Source organism: Lycium barbarum, chromosome 5, assembly GCF_019175385.1.
Source record: "Lycium barbarum isolate Lr01 chromosome 5, ASM1917538v2, whole genome shotgun sequence".
Lineage (NCBI taxonomy): Eukaryota > Viridiplantae > Streptophyta > Magnoliopsida > Solanales > Solanaceae > Lycium > Lycium barbarum.
Genome location: NC_083341.1, coordinates 20,809,984 through 20,827,104, shown reverse-complemented (window position 1 = coordinate 20,827,104; position 17,121 = coordinate 20,809,984). Strand labels below are relative to the sequence as shown.

Here is a 17,121-nt window from a genome sequence, read left to right as displayed (position 1 = left end):
GCTGATATACACCAGTTTCTAACACTCCCTCTCAAGGTGGGGTTGGAACACATTGAGAAAGCTAAGCTTGGACAAAAGGAACTGGTGTTGAGTTAATTCCCAATCCCTTTGTTAACAAATCTGCAAGCTGTAGTTTGGAACTGACAAATTCAGTTTTGATCAACCCTTCTTTAAGTTTCTCCCTTACAAAATGACAATCTATCTCTATGTTTGATTCTTTCATGAAAGATAGGATTAGATGCAATCTGCAGTGCTGCCTTATTATCACAACATAGTCTAACAGGTATTGAGATTGATATCTTCAACCCTTTAAGCAATCCTACAGGCCAAATTATCTCTGCTACTGCATCAGCGATGCTCTTATACTCAGCTTCTGCTAAACTTCTGCTAATTGTATGTTGCTTCTTTGATTTTCATGATATCCAGAAGTCTCCTAGTTGCACCACACAACCTATTACTGATCTTCATGTATTTGGACATGATGCCCAGTCTGCATCACAAAACACTGTCAAACACTTTATAGGACTTCTTCTAATTAAATTCTCTTGTCCTAGTGCTTTCTTTAAGTATCTAAGCACTCTTAAGGCTGCTTCCCAGTGTGCTCTTTTTGGACACTGCATGAACTGGCTGAGCACTTGCACAACAAAGCTTATATCTAGTATGGTTATTGTCAAATAGATCAGTTTTCCTATAAACTGTTGATAACTGTGAATGTCATTTAATATTGGATCCTCTATCTCCTTGTGTGAAGTAGCATCTGTCTTTTTGAGTAGAGTGTCATACTCTACTATTGTAAGCTTGACATTTAATTCCATTAGCGTGGTAGCAGGTTTAGCATCACCAAGCTCCATTGCTGAAAGCAACTCTAAGGCGTACTTTCTCTGATTTAATAGAATGCCACATTTAGACTTCAGTATTTCAATTCCTAGAAAATACTTAAGTTGTCCCAAATCCTTTACTTCGAACTTCCTATGCAGTGTGCTTTGTGCTTCCTCAGTTAGCTGTTTGTTGCTTCCAGTGATCAAGAGATCATCTATATATACCAGAATTTCCACAACGTCATCTCTGGATTGCTTAGTGAAGAGAGAATGATCATATGAGCTTTGCTTATATCCTGCATCAAGTAGAGCACTGGACAACTTGATATTCCACTGTCTAGAAGCTTGCTTTAATCCATACAAGTATTTCAATAGTTTGCATACTTTGTTCTCTCCCTGATTGTGAAATCCTTGAGGTAAGAACATACACACTTCTTGATCAAAATCACCTTGGTGAAAAGCATTATTGACATCCATATGCAGTAAGGGCTAGTCATGAGAGGCTGCAATGCTGATGATGGTCCTGACTGTGACCGTTTAGCAACTTGTGAAAAAGTCTCATGATAATCCAACCCATCCTTTTGAGTATAGCCTTTGGCAACCAACCTAGCTTTATACTTATCCACAAGAACTAATAGCGTTGCTTGCCAACTGGTAAATTCACAATCTTCCGAGTGTGATTGCCTTCTAGGGCTGAAATCTCATCCTACATATAGAAGCTATCTATTTTGGATCTTGGGATGCTTCTTTATAAGATTTAGGTTCTGTAGCAGTGGAGAGGGATTTTAAATATGCTTGATAGGTAGAAGATAAATGAGAGTAGCTGACATATTTTGAGATGGGGTAGGTGCAAGAATTAATGGATTTGGTAGTCGTAACATAGTCTTTGTGCCATATAGGTGGTTTCACTGATCTGGATGGTCTAGTTGGCATGGATGATGACTGTTTAGGAGGAAGAGGTTGGTGAAGGTGGTCAAGGTTCCTCAATAGGGGCAGAAGCATCATCATTAGTATCAGTATGATCAACTGGTATTTCTAAAGATAGGAAAATCAATTGACTCTATCTCATGCTCAACAGAAGGAAGAGTAACAAGTTCAGTAGAATCAATGGGATTGCCTAAAAGTGTAAGAAGCAATACTGCATTATCAGAATCAGTAGCTGCCACGACCCAATCGGAGGGCCATGACGAGCACCCGGAGCTAACCTACCGAGCACCTTTTAACATACTTCTTATAATCGTATCTAGGTGAACCACATGGCTAACCCATATTTATTATGAACTGAAGAGACACAAGTTTCATCAAACATATACACATCTATATAAACATCAGTAAACATGCCCATATGTACAACCCGACAAGGCTATCAAAATAAAATACAAACTGTGAATCCATATGGCTATAGAACATCTAATTATGTACATCTGTCTACGATCCTCTACATGGAGTGTGTAATATCATTAAGACGGGACAAGCCCCGCTATGTCCAAGTATTTACATAAAAGGAAAAATACCAACTACTGCAGCTCTGGATAAAATGGAGCACTTCTATGAAATCTTTGACGAAGCAGCCAAAGGGTCTGGTCTGTCTCCCTGTCTACCTGCGGGCATGAAAGCAGTGTCCATAAACAAAAGAACTTCAGTACAAACAATGTACTGAGTATGTAAGGCATGAATAGCGACATGATGAAAGCATGAAGATATCATAAGATAAAGAGAACAACTTGTACCTCATAATACCTCTTAATATGATTGTCATGCATACTTAACCTTTCTCTAAAGGAAACATTTCATACATATACATATAATGATAATACCATACTCGGCCATATAGGCTCGGTGGCGCCCATATAGGTCATGATAAGACTCGGTGTTGTTCGTACCCAATTGTAGTGATGTGTGCGCAATAGATATCATACCCGACATATAAGCTCGGTGTCACAAAATAGCTATATACATCTATGACATACATGAGAATCCAAAGGAAACATTACAACTCTATCTAAGTGACATAAGATATGTGTACCTCTGATTTCATATTATGGAATCATCCTTCTCATCATCATCATTATCATCATCAACATAGAGAATATTTGTCAACAATATCATGAGAACATTGAGAGTTATGAGCTTCTAGCATTTCTAGGAAGTAGGATATTATGGACATCTTAGATAGATTCACAATAAGGAAAATCATGCCTTTAGAAAGAAAGGGTTAGCCTTAACATACCTTTACGTCTTCTTAACTACTTATCGTTCTCCTCCAAATTCCGCAAAATCTCCATCCAAGAGGATTCATACTAAGTTAAGTCTTGAAAATACTCTTAAGTTCAAACTAGTATAATTAACGAGCTAACATAATTTGGGCAGCACCTCCCCTATTTTATCAACTTCCACCAAATTACAAATCAACTCTCAAACAACAATAATAACATTCACAATACCATATTCAAGAAGTTATATTCAATTCAATCTCAAAATTATCCAAAATCTCATTTCAAGTTCATCTCACAATCATCAACTTCACTTCAACACTTTATGGCTTCTCTACTTTAATTCTTTTCCTTTCTAAGAGTGACTAACCTTCACATCAACTCAATCATATAAATAATAGGAACAACATACCTTATAATAGAGTATCTTCACCTTAGTCAACTCCCTCCAAGACCAAGTTCATCACAACTTTGGAGAGAAGCAAGAACAATCACCTTCCATAGATTATCTTTGAGGTTTTGATGTTGATCTTCTCTCTTGACGATATGGAAAGGTTTGGAATGCTATGGAACCTCCAAGAAATCTCAAGAACCCTCTAGAAGTGTGGCGAAATAAGTGTGGAAAGTTAATGTGAAAAATGGGGTCCTCTGGGATTTAAAAAGGGCTGAAAATAGCCCTACCGCTCCATGTTGCGGTCAGTATGCGGCTCAGCATACTGAGTATGCGGCCGCATACTCCCTTCACAATATGGGGGTGGTGTTGGGCAGAATTCTCAGCCAAAATGGCGAGTTTTCTGCCAATATGCGGCCCAGCATACTGAGTATGCAGCAGCATATTGCTCCATTTTCCCCAGTTTCACGGAAATGCGTTCTTTTCGATTCGTTTGACCTCCAATCCTGATGGAACCTTCTTGGAACTTGTATAAAACTTCAATAACCAATAAGGGGCCCTATAGCCCCCCCTCAAGGCAATCATAAGCAATGTATAACTCAAATGATATAAAATCTTCCCAAAACATAACTCAATTTCCAATCTCTCAACAAACTTACTTCCGCCGCTTCATATGACTCTAGAACCTTAAGGTACATACTTATAATCTTTGGATACCCTCCTTAACCTTATAAGGGCTTCATTCCCACTTTGAGCTTACATTAGTTTACTCATAATGCAAATGGCACAAAATTTCCAAGGTGTAACATTCCTCCCCCCTTAAGAACATTCGTCCTCGAATGTTATACCCTTAGGGATTCTACAAAAATTTCGCCAGAGTTTCCCCTACAAATATGCCACTACCATTCTGTCATAACAATCTAAAATATACGACGCCTTACAGGGCTACAACGATAACAACAATAATGGCCACACACAACCAAGAAATCGTAAAAAGAAAGCATTACGTACCTGAAGATAATGGTGGCTCTATCTGAACCCCCTATAGGAGTGGAAACAAATGTGGATCCCTGGACTTCATATCTTCCTCAACTTCCTAAGTCATTTCTTATCTATCATTATTTCTCCATAGAACTTTAACTGAAGCTACATCTTTAGTTCTTAATCTCCGAACTTGCCTATCTAGAATAGCAATGGGAACTTCTTCATAAGATAACTGCTCGGTGACCTGGACATCATCCACAGGTACAATTCTAGAAGGGTCTCCAATACACTTGTTACACCCCGCACTTTTAGAGCATGAGCATGCCACGTACATCACTGTAGTAATGGAGTATCGGAGACGTCCCATGATGTTTTGGAAGGTACAAGCCATGGGAAATATGTAACAATGAAGTAAAGGATGAATTAGGATCTCGTAAGTCGTAATCGAAAAAACCTATTTTGAAACACAAGAACATGGCCATTATCAAGTATAATAAATGATAAATATCATGTATGGAGAGTTTCGGAAGATTTCGAGGTCAAGCAAATTAAAGAAAATAAGTTTGACGAAAATTTGAGAAGTGCCGGCAGATTTTCAGTCAACTTTGGAAGGGCATATCTCCTAGTATATTAGGAGTTTTAAGGTGTTTCAAAAGCCTAAAATGAATTTCGCCGAGTCTAGTGTCTAACTCAACAAACTGCTCATCGATAGGACATCGGAGTAGAGAATTATGAACGTTACAAACTGAGCTGACAAAGCAGAAACAGGGCTGCTACAATGCCGCTACAGTACTGCCAACCTTGGCTACTATAAAAGGGTTTAAAACCCCATTTTTCTTCATCCTAAACCTCTCAAAATTTCCAGAAAATTCATCCATCAAAAGGGCTCTTAAATCTCACATAGAATTGAGGATTTTGAGCAAATTTCAAGCTGCGGAATACCAATCGAAGTCAGGACGACTAGTAGTCGCGATTATCATTCCATTTTGTGTTGGAGTGAGCTTGATAACAAGTAGAGATTGAAGATCTTGCTACCTTAGTAATAATAAGGTATGAATCATTGAATCTTTTCTTTATCAACATTGATTAAGGAATATTTACAAGAATAAAAGTTATAGTTTGTTGTGTTGATGTGTTGGCTTATGGATTGAGGTTTGAAGAGAATTTTGGATGAAAATACATATATTTATCTTGTATAATGTTGAGGATATTGTTTTTGATGTTGTTGGTTGTTGAATTGGAATTTCGGGCTAGGCATATAAACAGGGGAGATGCTGCCCGAATTTTGACAGAATCTAAAAGGATTTTAATTAAGGGCTTAAGACGAGCGTATGATGATGATTCTAACAATAGTATGAATCGTTGTATATGTAGATTACGAGGCTACGAATGATCTTAAGTGAATTGCGAGACAGGAAGTAAGTTGGAAGTCGAGAAATTGTCTTCCAGGTATGTTAAGGCTCGTCCCTTTCTTTCAAAGGCATGATTCCTATGTTACGATTTCACAAATGCTTCCATAACTTCTTTGTTTTCAAAAGTTAGAAGTCTATGATTCCAAGGCATGATTCTCTTCCTACCAAACCATGTATGAATTCCATAAAAAATTTCATTTCCAAGAATGTTAGAGATTCATGACTCTTAAAGTTTTCACGATGGTAAAGATGAATAATTTTTTTATGATAACCATGATGATGATTATGAGGGATTTATTTATCCAAGCTCTAAGGCAAACGGATTTCATGTTATTATGAGATGATTTTATTCATAGAGATTTCCATGTACATGAGCTTGATATTATTAAGAGGTGATTGAGCTTACTTTGCAATTTCTCTATTTCCTTCATTGTTGGTAATCTCACCTTATGACCCTTGTTCCTTCAAGGTAGGATAAACGATGATGATTGATCCATAATACAATCGGAGGCTACCGACCTTACGTCACTCCGATATAGTTGTGGCTTTTGATTGGGCTCTTATGCATGCTTTATATATATGTATGTATTTTCTCACACTGCGCCGCGCTATAGTCGGCCGGGCATGGCACGTAGATGTACACACCACTGCAGTGGGCATGTTATGATGTTGCCCCGGACGCGGGCTAATGATGATAACACCGAGCCTTAATGGTCGGGCATGATACTATATATATATGACACCGAGCCTTAATGGTCATGCATGGTAATATGTATATGTATAGAAATGTTTTTTAAAAAAAGCTAAGCATGCATGACATCCGCCTTATGAGGCATTCAGATGTACAGGTTATCTCTCTTATTCCATGTTACCTTTCATATTTATATTATGGTGTTATTCATGCCTTACATACTCAGTACATTATTTGTACTGACGTCCCTTCTGGTGGACGCTGCTGCGTTTCATGCCATGCAGGTGTATACAGATGAGTAGAGGAATTGCTAGAAGGTGTTCCAGCTAGATTGGCGAGCTCCATTTCCTTCCGGAGTGTTGCCGAGTCAGAGTATCTATGTTATGGTATATTGATTTATGTTAGAGACTTTGCAGACAGAGTCACGTATATAGTATGTCAGTCTTGCAAGCGGCTCTGCAAGTCGATGTATCATTATGCATTATGTTACAAATTTCATATGATTACATATTTTACTTGATTTGAGAAAGACGAAAAGGATGTTTTTTTAAAAAGCTTTTATTATGCATTTCAGTTCGTGATTTAAAAGCCCAGTGAGATTATGAATATAACAAGAACCAGCGGGTTGGCTCGGCGCTAAGTAAAGGGTCGGGTGCCCATCATGCCCTATCCGGACTGGGGTGTGACACATTGACACATGGAAAACTAGGTGGACTGACTCCAAGTCCAAAGGTAGATCTAACTCATAAGCTACCTGGTCTACCTTGCATACAATCTTGTAAGGCCCAATATACCGAGGACTAAGTTTGCCCTTCCTACCAAATCTCATCACACCTTTCATAGGTGACACCTTCAAGAATACTCAATCATTAACTTAGAATTCTAAGTATCGTCGGTGATTATCTGCATAAGATTTCTAGCAACTCTGAGCTGTCAATAATCGATCCTGAATAAGTTTGACCTTTTCCATGGCATGTTGGATCAAGTCTGGCCTTATTAACGTAGTTTCTCCCACTTCGAACCACCCAACTGGTAATCTACACTTGCTCTCATATAGAGCCTCATACGGGGCCATTTGAATGTTGGAATGATAACTATTGTTATAAGTGAACTCTATAAGCGGTAAGTGATTATCCCAACTACCTCCAAAATCTAACACACATGCCCGTAGCATATCTTCGAGAGTCTGAATGGTTCGCTCAGCTCCATCAGTCTGTGGATGAAATGTTATACTAAGACTCACCTGAGTCCCCAAACCTTCTTGGAAACACTTTCAAAAATTACCTGTAAACTGTGTTCCTCTATCAGAAATAATAGACATTGGAACGCCATGGAGTCTTACTATCTCTTTGCATAATCTTCAGCTGAGTACGTAGTTCTGACTGGTAGAAAATGAGCTGACTTCGTAAGTCTATCCACAATTACCCATATAGAATCATACTTATGCTGAGAACAAGGCAAGCCTGTAATAAAATCTATATTAATCACTTCCCATTTTCAAGTCGGAATTTCCATAGTTTGCAATAATCCCATAGGCTTCTGATGCTCAACCTTCACCTGCTGACAGTTAGGACATTGAGCTACGAACTCTGCTATGTCTTTCTTCATTACGTCCCACCAATATATGGATTTAAGATCATGATACATTTTTTCGCTCCCGGATGAATACAATAATAGAAACAATGGGCTTCTTCCAAAATCTGATGACGTAATCCTGCAACATCAGGAACACACAATCTACCTCGACATATGAGAACTCCATCTGTAGAAATCTCAAAGGATGACTTTTTTTAGGAAGTGTATTTCTATAATGAACTAATATGGGATCCTCATACTGGCGTTCTTTCACCCCAACCACCAATAATGAAACAGTTAAATTCTGAATGGTAACTCCCATATTGCCCGAGTCTATTAATCGAACTCCTAGGCTAGCTAACTACTGAAGCTCACGAGCTAACTCTCTCGTCTCTAGTTGAATATCACATAAGCTACCCATAGATTTATGGCTAAGAGCATCAGCTACGACGTTCGCCTTCCCTGGATGATACAGGATGCTAACATCATAATCTTTCAACAGCTCCAACCATCGCCTTTGCTGTAAATTCAACTCTTTCTGCTTGAAAATATATTAAATACTTTTATGATTCATATAAATATCAACGTGAACATCATACAAATAATGCCTCCACATCTTTAATGCATGAATCACAACAGGTAACTCTAGATCATGGCGTATTTCCGCAGCTGCCTTGAAGCATAATCAATAATTTACTATGTTGCATCAACACACAACCCAACCCAACGCCTGAGGCATCACAATAAACAACATAGCCCTCCGACCTTTCTGGAAGTGTCAGAACCGAGGCCGAAGTCAATCTACCCTTCAGCTCCTGGAAACTGCACTCACAAGTATCCGTCCATTGGAATTTAGCTGATTTCTGAGTCAGCTTCGGCAATGGTGCCGAAATAGAAGAAAAGCCATCTACAAATCCTCTGTAATAACCTACCAAGCCTAGAAAACTACGAACCTCCGTAGGTGTTGTTGGCCTTGGCCAAGTCTTCACAGCTTCAATCTTCTAGGTATCCACTCGAATACCATTAGATGAAATAATATGCCCAGAAAAGTCACAGAATTTAACCAAAACTCACATTTTGAAAATTTTGCATACAGTTCCCGAGCCTGAAGAACTCTAAGTATAGCACGTAAATGATCCGCATGTTCCGCCTCGGTTTGAGAGTATACCAGGATATCGTGAATAAACATAATCACAAATGAATCTAGAAAAGGCCTAAACACACTGTTCATCAAATCCATGAACACCGACGGTGCATTAATCAATCCGAACGACATTACCCGAAATTCAAAATGACCATATGGGGTTCTGAAGGCCATCTTCGGAATATCTTTCTCTCTAACTCTCACCTGGTCGTACCTCGATCTCAAGTCTATTTTTGAGAACCATTTGGCACCCTGCAACTGATCTAATAAATCATCAATTCTTGGGAGCGGATATTTATTCTTGATCGTCACCTTATTCAGCTGCCTGTAGTCAATTCATATCCATAAGGAACCATCTTTCTTTCTTACAAACAACACAGGTGCTCCCCACGGCAATGAACTAGGCCTGATAAAGCCTTTTTCTAGCAAATCTTTTAATTACTCTTTCAATTCCCTCAATTCTGCGGGAGCCATTTTGTAAAGAGGAATAGATATTATCTTAGTATCCGGTAACACATCAATGGAAAAATCAATCTCTCACTCGGGTGGAAGGCCTAGAAGCTCATATGGGAATGCATCAAAAAATTCATTCACTACTGGGACAGACTGAAGAGTCAGCGACTCTGCTTCTGTATCTTAGACCCGGACTAAATGATAAATATACCCCTTAGCAATCATCTTCCTTACCTTTAGATGGGAAATAAATCTACCTCTCGGAGATGCTGTATTCCCCTTCCACTCTAAAACTGGTTCTCCCGAAAACTGGAAACGAACCATTTTTGTTCTGCAATCAACATTGGCATAACAAGAAGCCAACTAGTCCATGCCCATAATAACATCAAAATCTATCATATTCAGCTTATTTAGATCAGCCATAGTATGACGGTCACAAATCACAACTACACAATTTCTATATACCCGACTAGCTATCACTGGGTCACCGATGGGTGTAGACATTTAAAGAGGGTTAATTGGCTCAGGTTTACCCCAGATAGACCGGCAGCATAATGAGTAACATATGACAATGTAGAGCCTGGATCAATCAATGCATATACGTCATGAGAAGATACCGATAATATACCTGTGACAACATCGGGGGAAGACTCAAGATCCTATTGCCCAGCCAGTGTATAGATACGGTACTGAAGACCACTCGAACTGGGCGCTCCTTCTCTACCTCTACCACAACCAGCTAGTGTCTGTGGGTTTTTCCCCGGAGGGCGTACAGATGATGAAGAACTAGCTGCTGACCCTGTGGGCTGAACCGTACCTCTACCACCTTGAAATGGACACTCACGCATAATATGGCCTGACTGGCCATAAGCATAACAAACATCCAAACCTAATCGGCACTATCCCTAATGTAGCTTACCACACTGAGTACATCGTGGTAAGGGTGGTCTTATCTTGCCTAAATCACCCCTATACTGAGAACTCGAAAATCTGTAACTCTGGCTCGGTCCAGAGTGAATAGGTCTATCAAATCTTTGGCCCAAAAATCATGGAGGTGCACTAGTCGCTGAATGGCCTGAGTGCCTAGAATACTGCTGCCTCTGACCCCCTCTGAACTCACTAACAGGGCCTGAGGATCTAGCCCTCTTACTATAACCCCTATCATGCTCACGCTCACCTCTCCGTTGTTACTGTCGCTCTTCCACCTTCTGGGCATGAGCCTGAATGCGAGAAATATACATACCTTCCTGAAGTGAGGCTGTCAAACACCCATCCATCAAATGCGGCCCCAAACCATTCACAAACCGGTGAGGTACCATGGCCGGAGCATACCTGGCCAGAGAATTAAAACGAAGGCTATACTCTAGGGCACTCATATTCCCCTGTCTAAGATTTAAGAACCTATCAACTCTGGCCCATCAAACCTCTGGTGGTAAATAGTGTCGAAGGAATGCATCTACAAACTCTTGCCACACCGGTGGAGGTGCATTAACTCCTCTAGACGACATCCAAACAGCATACCAATGAATCGCAATATCCCGTAATCTATAGGAGGCTAACTCTACCGACTCAACATTCGAAGCATGTACTACCCGCAATATTCTCAGCATTCTATCCATGAAGCTCTGCGGGTCCTCATCCGGGTTTGACCCAAAGAATTTCGAAGGGTTCAAACTAATGAAATCACTGGCTCTAGCACTACCAGCTCTATCACCATGACCTGCACCCTATTGTTGGGCCTGAGCAGCGACTAACTGCATCAGCAAATGGATGGCCTCCCTCATCTCCTGGTCGGAGGCATCTAGTGGAGGAACTGGGGGTGTTGGAGCTAAGGCTGAGGCTCATGCGTGCTCCTCTGAAATGGGTGGAGTATACGAGGACCGAGATGGAACCTCATTTTGTGACTGGCCCTCATCTACTTCTGTTGGCAGTACCTGCTGAGTCCTCCTACCTACCACTATCTTTTCCTTCTGGGTTGCTGTAGCTTTTCTCTTCACAGGCATCGCTGAAAACATAATGCAAGGTTAAGAAAAGAGAGATTCTTACATCATGGCTCTATCGCACGATCTATGATGAGGAAGAAAGGTCAATCACTTCTAAATGCCCGCAGCCTCCTACTTATAAGGGTGGCGCGCTTCACACCTATAAATAAGACTCTAGTGGACACGGCTTGTAGACACACCCTAGGACGAACTGCTCTGATACCACTTTTGTCACGACCCAATCGGAGGACCATGACGGGCACCCAGAGCTAACCTACCACGCACCTCTTAAAATATTTCTCATAATTGTATCTAGGTGAGCCGCATGGCTAATTCATATTTACTACGAACTAAAGAGACACAAGTTTCATCAAACATATACACATCTATATAAACATCAGTAACCATGCCCATATGTACAAGCCGACAAGGCTATCAAAATAAAATACAAAATGTGAACCGATAAGGCTATAGAATATCTAACTATGTACATCTGTCTACGAGCCTCTACATGGAGTGTATAATATCATAAAGACGGGACAGGACCCCGCCGTGCCCAAGTATGTACACAAAAGGAATAATACCAACTACTGCAGCTACGGATCAAATGGAGCACTTTTATGAAATCTCTGATGAAGCAGCCTAAGGGTCTAGTCTGTCTCCCTGTCTACTTGCGGGCATGAATGCAGCGTCCACAATTAAAAAGACGTCAGTACGAAGAATGTACTGAGTATATAAGGCATGAATAGAGACATGATGAAAGCATGAAGATATCATAAGATAAAGAGAAGAATTTGTACCTCATAATACCTCTTAATACGATTGTCATGCATACTTAACATTTCTCTAAAGAAAACATTTCATACATATACATATAATGATAATATCATACCCGACCATATAGGGTCGGTGGCGCCCATACCCGATCATGATAAGACTCGGTGTTGTCCGTACCCAACTACAGTGGTGTGCGCGCAATAGATATCATATCGACCATATAAGCTCGATGTCACAAAATAGCTATATACATATATGACATACATGAGAATCCAAAGGAAACATTACAACTCTATCGGAGTGACATAAGGTCGGTGTACCTCCAATTTCATATTATGGAATCATCCTCATCATCATCATCAATATAGAGAATATTTGTCAACAATATCATGAGAACATTGAGAGTTATGAGCTTCTAGCATTTCTAGGAAGTAGGATATTATGGACATCTTAGATGGATTCACAATAAGGAAAATCATGCCTTTAGAACGAAAGGGATAGCCTTAACATACCTTTACGTCTTCTTAAATACTTAATTTTCTCCTCCAAAGTCCGCAAAACCTATATCCAAAAGGATTCATACTAAGGTTAAGTCATGAAAACACTCTTAAGTTCAAACTAGTATAATTAACGAGCTAATGGAATTTGGGCAGCACCTCCCCTAATTTATCAAACAATCAAATCCCAAACAACAATAATAACATTCACAATACCGTATTCAAGAAGTTATATTCAATTCAATCTCAAAATTATCCAAAATCCCCTTTCAAGTTCATCTCAAAGTCATCAACCTCACTTCAACACTTTGTGGCTTCTCCACTTTAATTATTTTCCTTTATAAGAGTGAATAACCTTCACATCAACTCAATCATATAAATACCTTATAATAAAGGATCTTCACCTTACTCAACTCCTTCCAAGACCAAGTTCGTCACAACTTTGGAGAGAAGCAACAACAATCACATTCCATGGATTATCTTTGAGGTTTTGATGTTGATCTTCTCTCTTGATGATATGGAAAGGTTTGGAATGCTATGGAACCTTCAATAACTCTCAAGAACCCTCTAGAAGTGTGTGGAAATAAGTGTGGAAAGTTAATGTGAAAAATGGGGTCCTTAGGGATTTAAAAAGGGCTGAAAATAGCCCAACCGCTCTGTGTTGCGGTGAGTATGCGGCTGCATACTCCCTCCACAACATGAATTCTCAGCCAAAATGGTGATTTTTCTGGCAATGTACGGCCCAGCATACTGAGTATGCGGCCGCATCTTGCTCCATTTTCCCCGGTTTCGCGGAAATGCGTTCTTTTCGATTCGTTTGACCTCCAATCCTTATGGAATCTTCTTGTCACTTACATAAAACTTCATTAACCTTTTAAGGGTCCCTATAGCTCCCCCTCAAGGCAATTCTAAGCAATGTATAACTCAAATGATACGAAATCTTCCCAAAACATGACTCAATTTCCAATCTCTCAACAAATTTACTTCCGCCGCTTCATATGATTCTAGAACTTAAGGTGCATACTTATAATTATTGGATACCCTCCTTAACCTTATAAGGGCTTCATGCACACTTTGATCTTACATTATTTTACTCATAATGCAAATGGCACAAAATTTCCAAGGTGTAACAGTAGGAGTACTGATATTTGCAGGATCAATATCTACATTTGGCATATCATGATTAGTATTGCTAATTGTTGAATCAAACATATCTTCCTTCTCGAGAATGGACGAAGCTTGATAAAGAAATGTATATTCCCTAAATGTTACATTTCTTCTGACAAAACAAACTTTGTCATGCATGTCAAACAACTTGTATCCTTTCTGTGTCTTAGAATAACCAGTCAACACAGCTCTTCTGGTTCTAGGAGCAAACTTATCCTCTTTTGGAAATCTACTAGCATAGCATAAACATCCAAATACTCTAAGATGATCCAGTTTAGGAGATCTGTTATGGAGCAGTTCATAAGGACATTTACCACCAAAAACATTAGAAGGCAATTTATTTATTAAGTACATTGCAGTTTTGACATAATCCCCCCAAAATTGAATTGAAATGGAACATTGAAACTTCAATGCCCTATCCATTTTTAAAATATGTTCGTGCTTCATTTCCACTACTCCATTCTGTAGTAAATTATATACACAACTACTTTGATGGATTATGCCATTAGAACTAAGCAGTTCAGCACATAAAGAATTGAAAAACTCTGTCCCATTATCAGATCTAATGACTTTAACAGGCAATCCAAACTGGTTTTTTATTAAAGCAAGAAATCCTTCCAGTATTACAGTTACATCACATTTAGACTGAATCAAGCACAACTAAGTATATCTGCTAAAATCATCTACTATGGTGACAAAATATTGTTTCTTATCATATGTAAGTCTTCTATAAGGACCCTAGACGTCAAGGTGAACCAGATCAAACTTGTTTACAATACTACTTTGACTAACTGGAATTTCAATCTACATTGTTTAGCTAAAGGACAAATCTCACCCTCATATTGAACAGTCTTATTTGTAATCTTATGCAAGTCATTAATGTGATGCATTGTTTTTTGCTGAAGCATGTCCTTGTCTCATATGCCACAAAGTTGCACCAATATCATTGTGGTAGTTTGACACTGTTGCATTTATTTGTGCCTTCACCTCCTTCAATATGTACAAACCATCCTTCTCTTTACCAATCCCCATCACCTTGCCATTGAAGAGACCCTGAAGTACGCAAAAATTAGGGAAAAATGACATTGAACAAGACAGTTCCCTGTTCAGCTAAGATATAGACAACAAATGGAATTTGAAGTCTGGTACATAAAGTACACTGTCAAGTTTATGAGCCTCTAGAATCTAAACATTTCTTGTTCCTTTAATATGACATGTGCTTCCAGTTGGTACTTGTACTCCATTAGAATCCAAATTGTCTAATCTTCTACGAGTACTTAAACATTCTTTGCTAGGTGTAATATGATGTGTTGCTCCACTATCAATTGTCCATTCATAAGTCTTACCTATATTGGATAATAAAGAAGTAGTACCTGCCATGTTTGCAGCATATTCTCCTGGTACTGCCTTCTCTATTTTGTTTACCAACTCCTGATATTGCTCTTCCGAAGCAAAGTGATGTCCAAACTTCTGTCCTCCACTGTTTGATGCTTCTGCTTTCTTGATACCATTTGTTGTTGGTTTGAAGTCATTGTGACCTTTAGCATCATTTCCCTTCCTTTTGCTCTTGAAATCTGGTGGATAACCAATCAGCCAACAACATCTGTTCTCAGGATGGCCTTTGTATCTACAATGTCTACAAGGTGTTCCATATCTAGGTTTATAATCCTGAGTCCTTCTTACAAAGGGAGTTAGAGGTTCTCTATTCTTATCAACCATACCTAGTTCCTTTTGACTCTCCTTCTGTGTTGCAACTGCATATGCCTCATTGACTGTTACAGTTGGCTTCCTGGCTAGAATGTTGCTTCTGATTGCACTATAGCTTTCATTCAATCCCATTAAAAATTGCAACAACCTTTGTGATTTAAGATGAGCCACATAAGCAGTTGATTCATCACATTCACAGCCTGGTGCAGGATCATGACATCCATTTCTGCCCATAAGTCCTTCAATTTTGTGTAGTAAAGTTGTAACTGAATCATCTCCTTGTTTGAGATTTCCAATCTCAGTTCATAAATGATAGGCTCTAGTCAGATTTGACCTATCAAATCTCTCTTCAAAATCCTTCCATATCCTTTTTGCATTAGAAGCATACATGATGCCAGGTAGCAATTCACCTACTAATGTGCTTGCAATCCAGGACACCACAATAGCATTGCATTTTTCCCACTGTTCTTCCAATGCACCTTTGTACGTATTCTTCACACATGTTCCATCTATGAATCCTAACTTTCCTTTACCTCTCCATGCCAGTTTCATTGATCTGCTCCATAGAGCATTTTCTGATCCTTTGAGTTTTATTGGAATCAAAACTACACCAGGTGCATCTAAAGCTTGGAGATATAAAGGATGGTTGTGATTAAGTGTTGTAACCTCATTAACCACCATTGTTGATGTTGTATCATCTATTGCCATTGTTGCTTATTTTGAAGCTTTGTTATTATGAGATTTTGATCGATTTATGCAATTAATCCCTATCGGATCACTGCTCTGATATCATTTTAGATTTCCGTGGATGAGATTCAAATCTCATTTATTCATGAATTCATGCACAAAGGAAAACTAAAGAAGAAACAAGGAAGACGAGAGAAAATGAGATATTTTGTATATTGATAGTGATCTGAATACAACTCCACTTACTTATACAACAAACTCACGTGCACACCCATGTGCAATCCTAACAAACTAACTAACTCACTGTTACAGTTAAGCAACAACTAATTACAATCAAAGCCAACAACCGTATACACTATGTATACACTGAATGTATACACCTAACATACTATACTGATATACACCATTCTAATACATAAAAATACCCATAACTCAAAAATATCATGGCACTATCTATGGAACCTCTATAACTCTTTAAGAATTAATAAGAACCAAGATACGGGCATAACCCGATGATATAAAGAATAGAAAACAAACTTAGCGTATTGTTGAATTACAATAAATAATATTTAATTATTAAATAAAAAAGCAATATCTCTTTTTATTGTTGCATTAGGAAAGCT

The 17,121-nt window shown here is 38.9% G+C and overlaps 1 protein-coding gene across 1 annotated transcript; it reads right to left on the bottom strand.

The window, feature by feature from the left end:
- Window positions 1-14,687: 14,687 nt before the first annotated feature.
- On the bottom strand, window positions 14,688-16,683 carry LOC132642372 (uncharacterized). Its single transcript, XM_060359600.1, has 2 exons — window positions 15,478-16,683; window positions 14,688-15,157 (listed from the first exon to the last, which is right to left on the bottom strand). The coding sequence occupies exons 1-2, from the start codon at window positions 16,043-16,045 to the stop codon at window positions 15,123-15,125; spliced, it is 603 nt and encodes a 200-aa protein (XP_060215583.1). The 5' UTR covers window positions 16,046-16,683; the 3' UTR covers window positions 14,688-15,122.
- Window positions 16,684-17,121: the final 438 nt, after the last annotated feature.

Bases quoted from the DNA above. Each gene is read 5' to 3' on its own strand.
- LOC132642372 (XM_060359600.1), bottom strand. From the start codon at position 16,045: ATGGGCAGAAATGGATGTCATGATCCTGCACCAGGCTGTGAATGTGAT. The intron at 15,158-15,477 runs GTACTACTTCTT...TGCGTACTTCAG, and splicing joins ATATGCTGCAAACATGGCAG to GGTCTCTTCAATGGCAAGGT.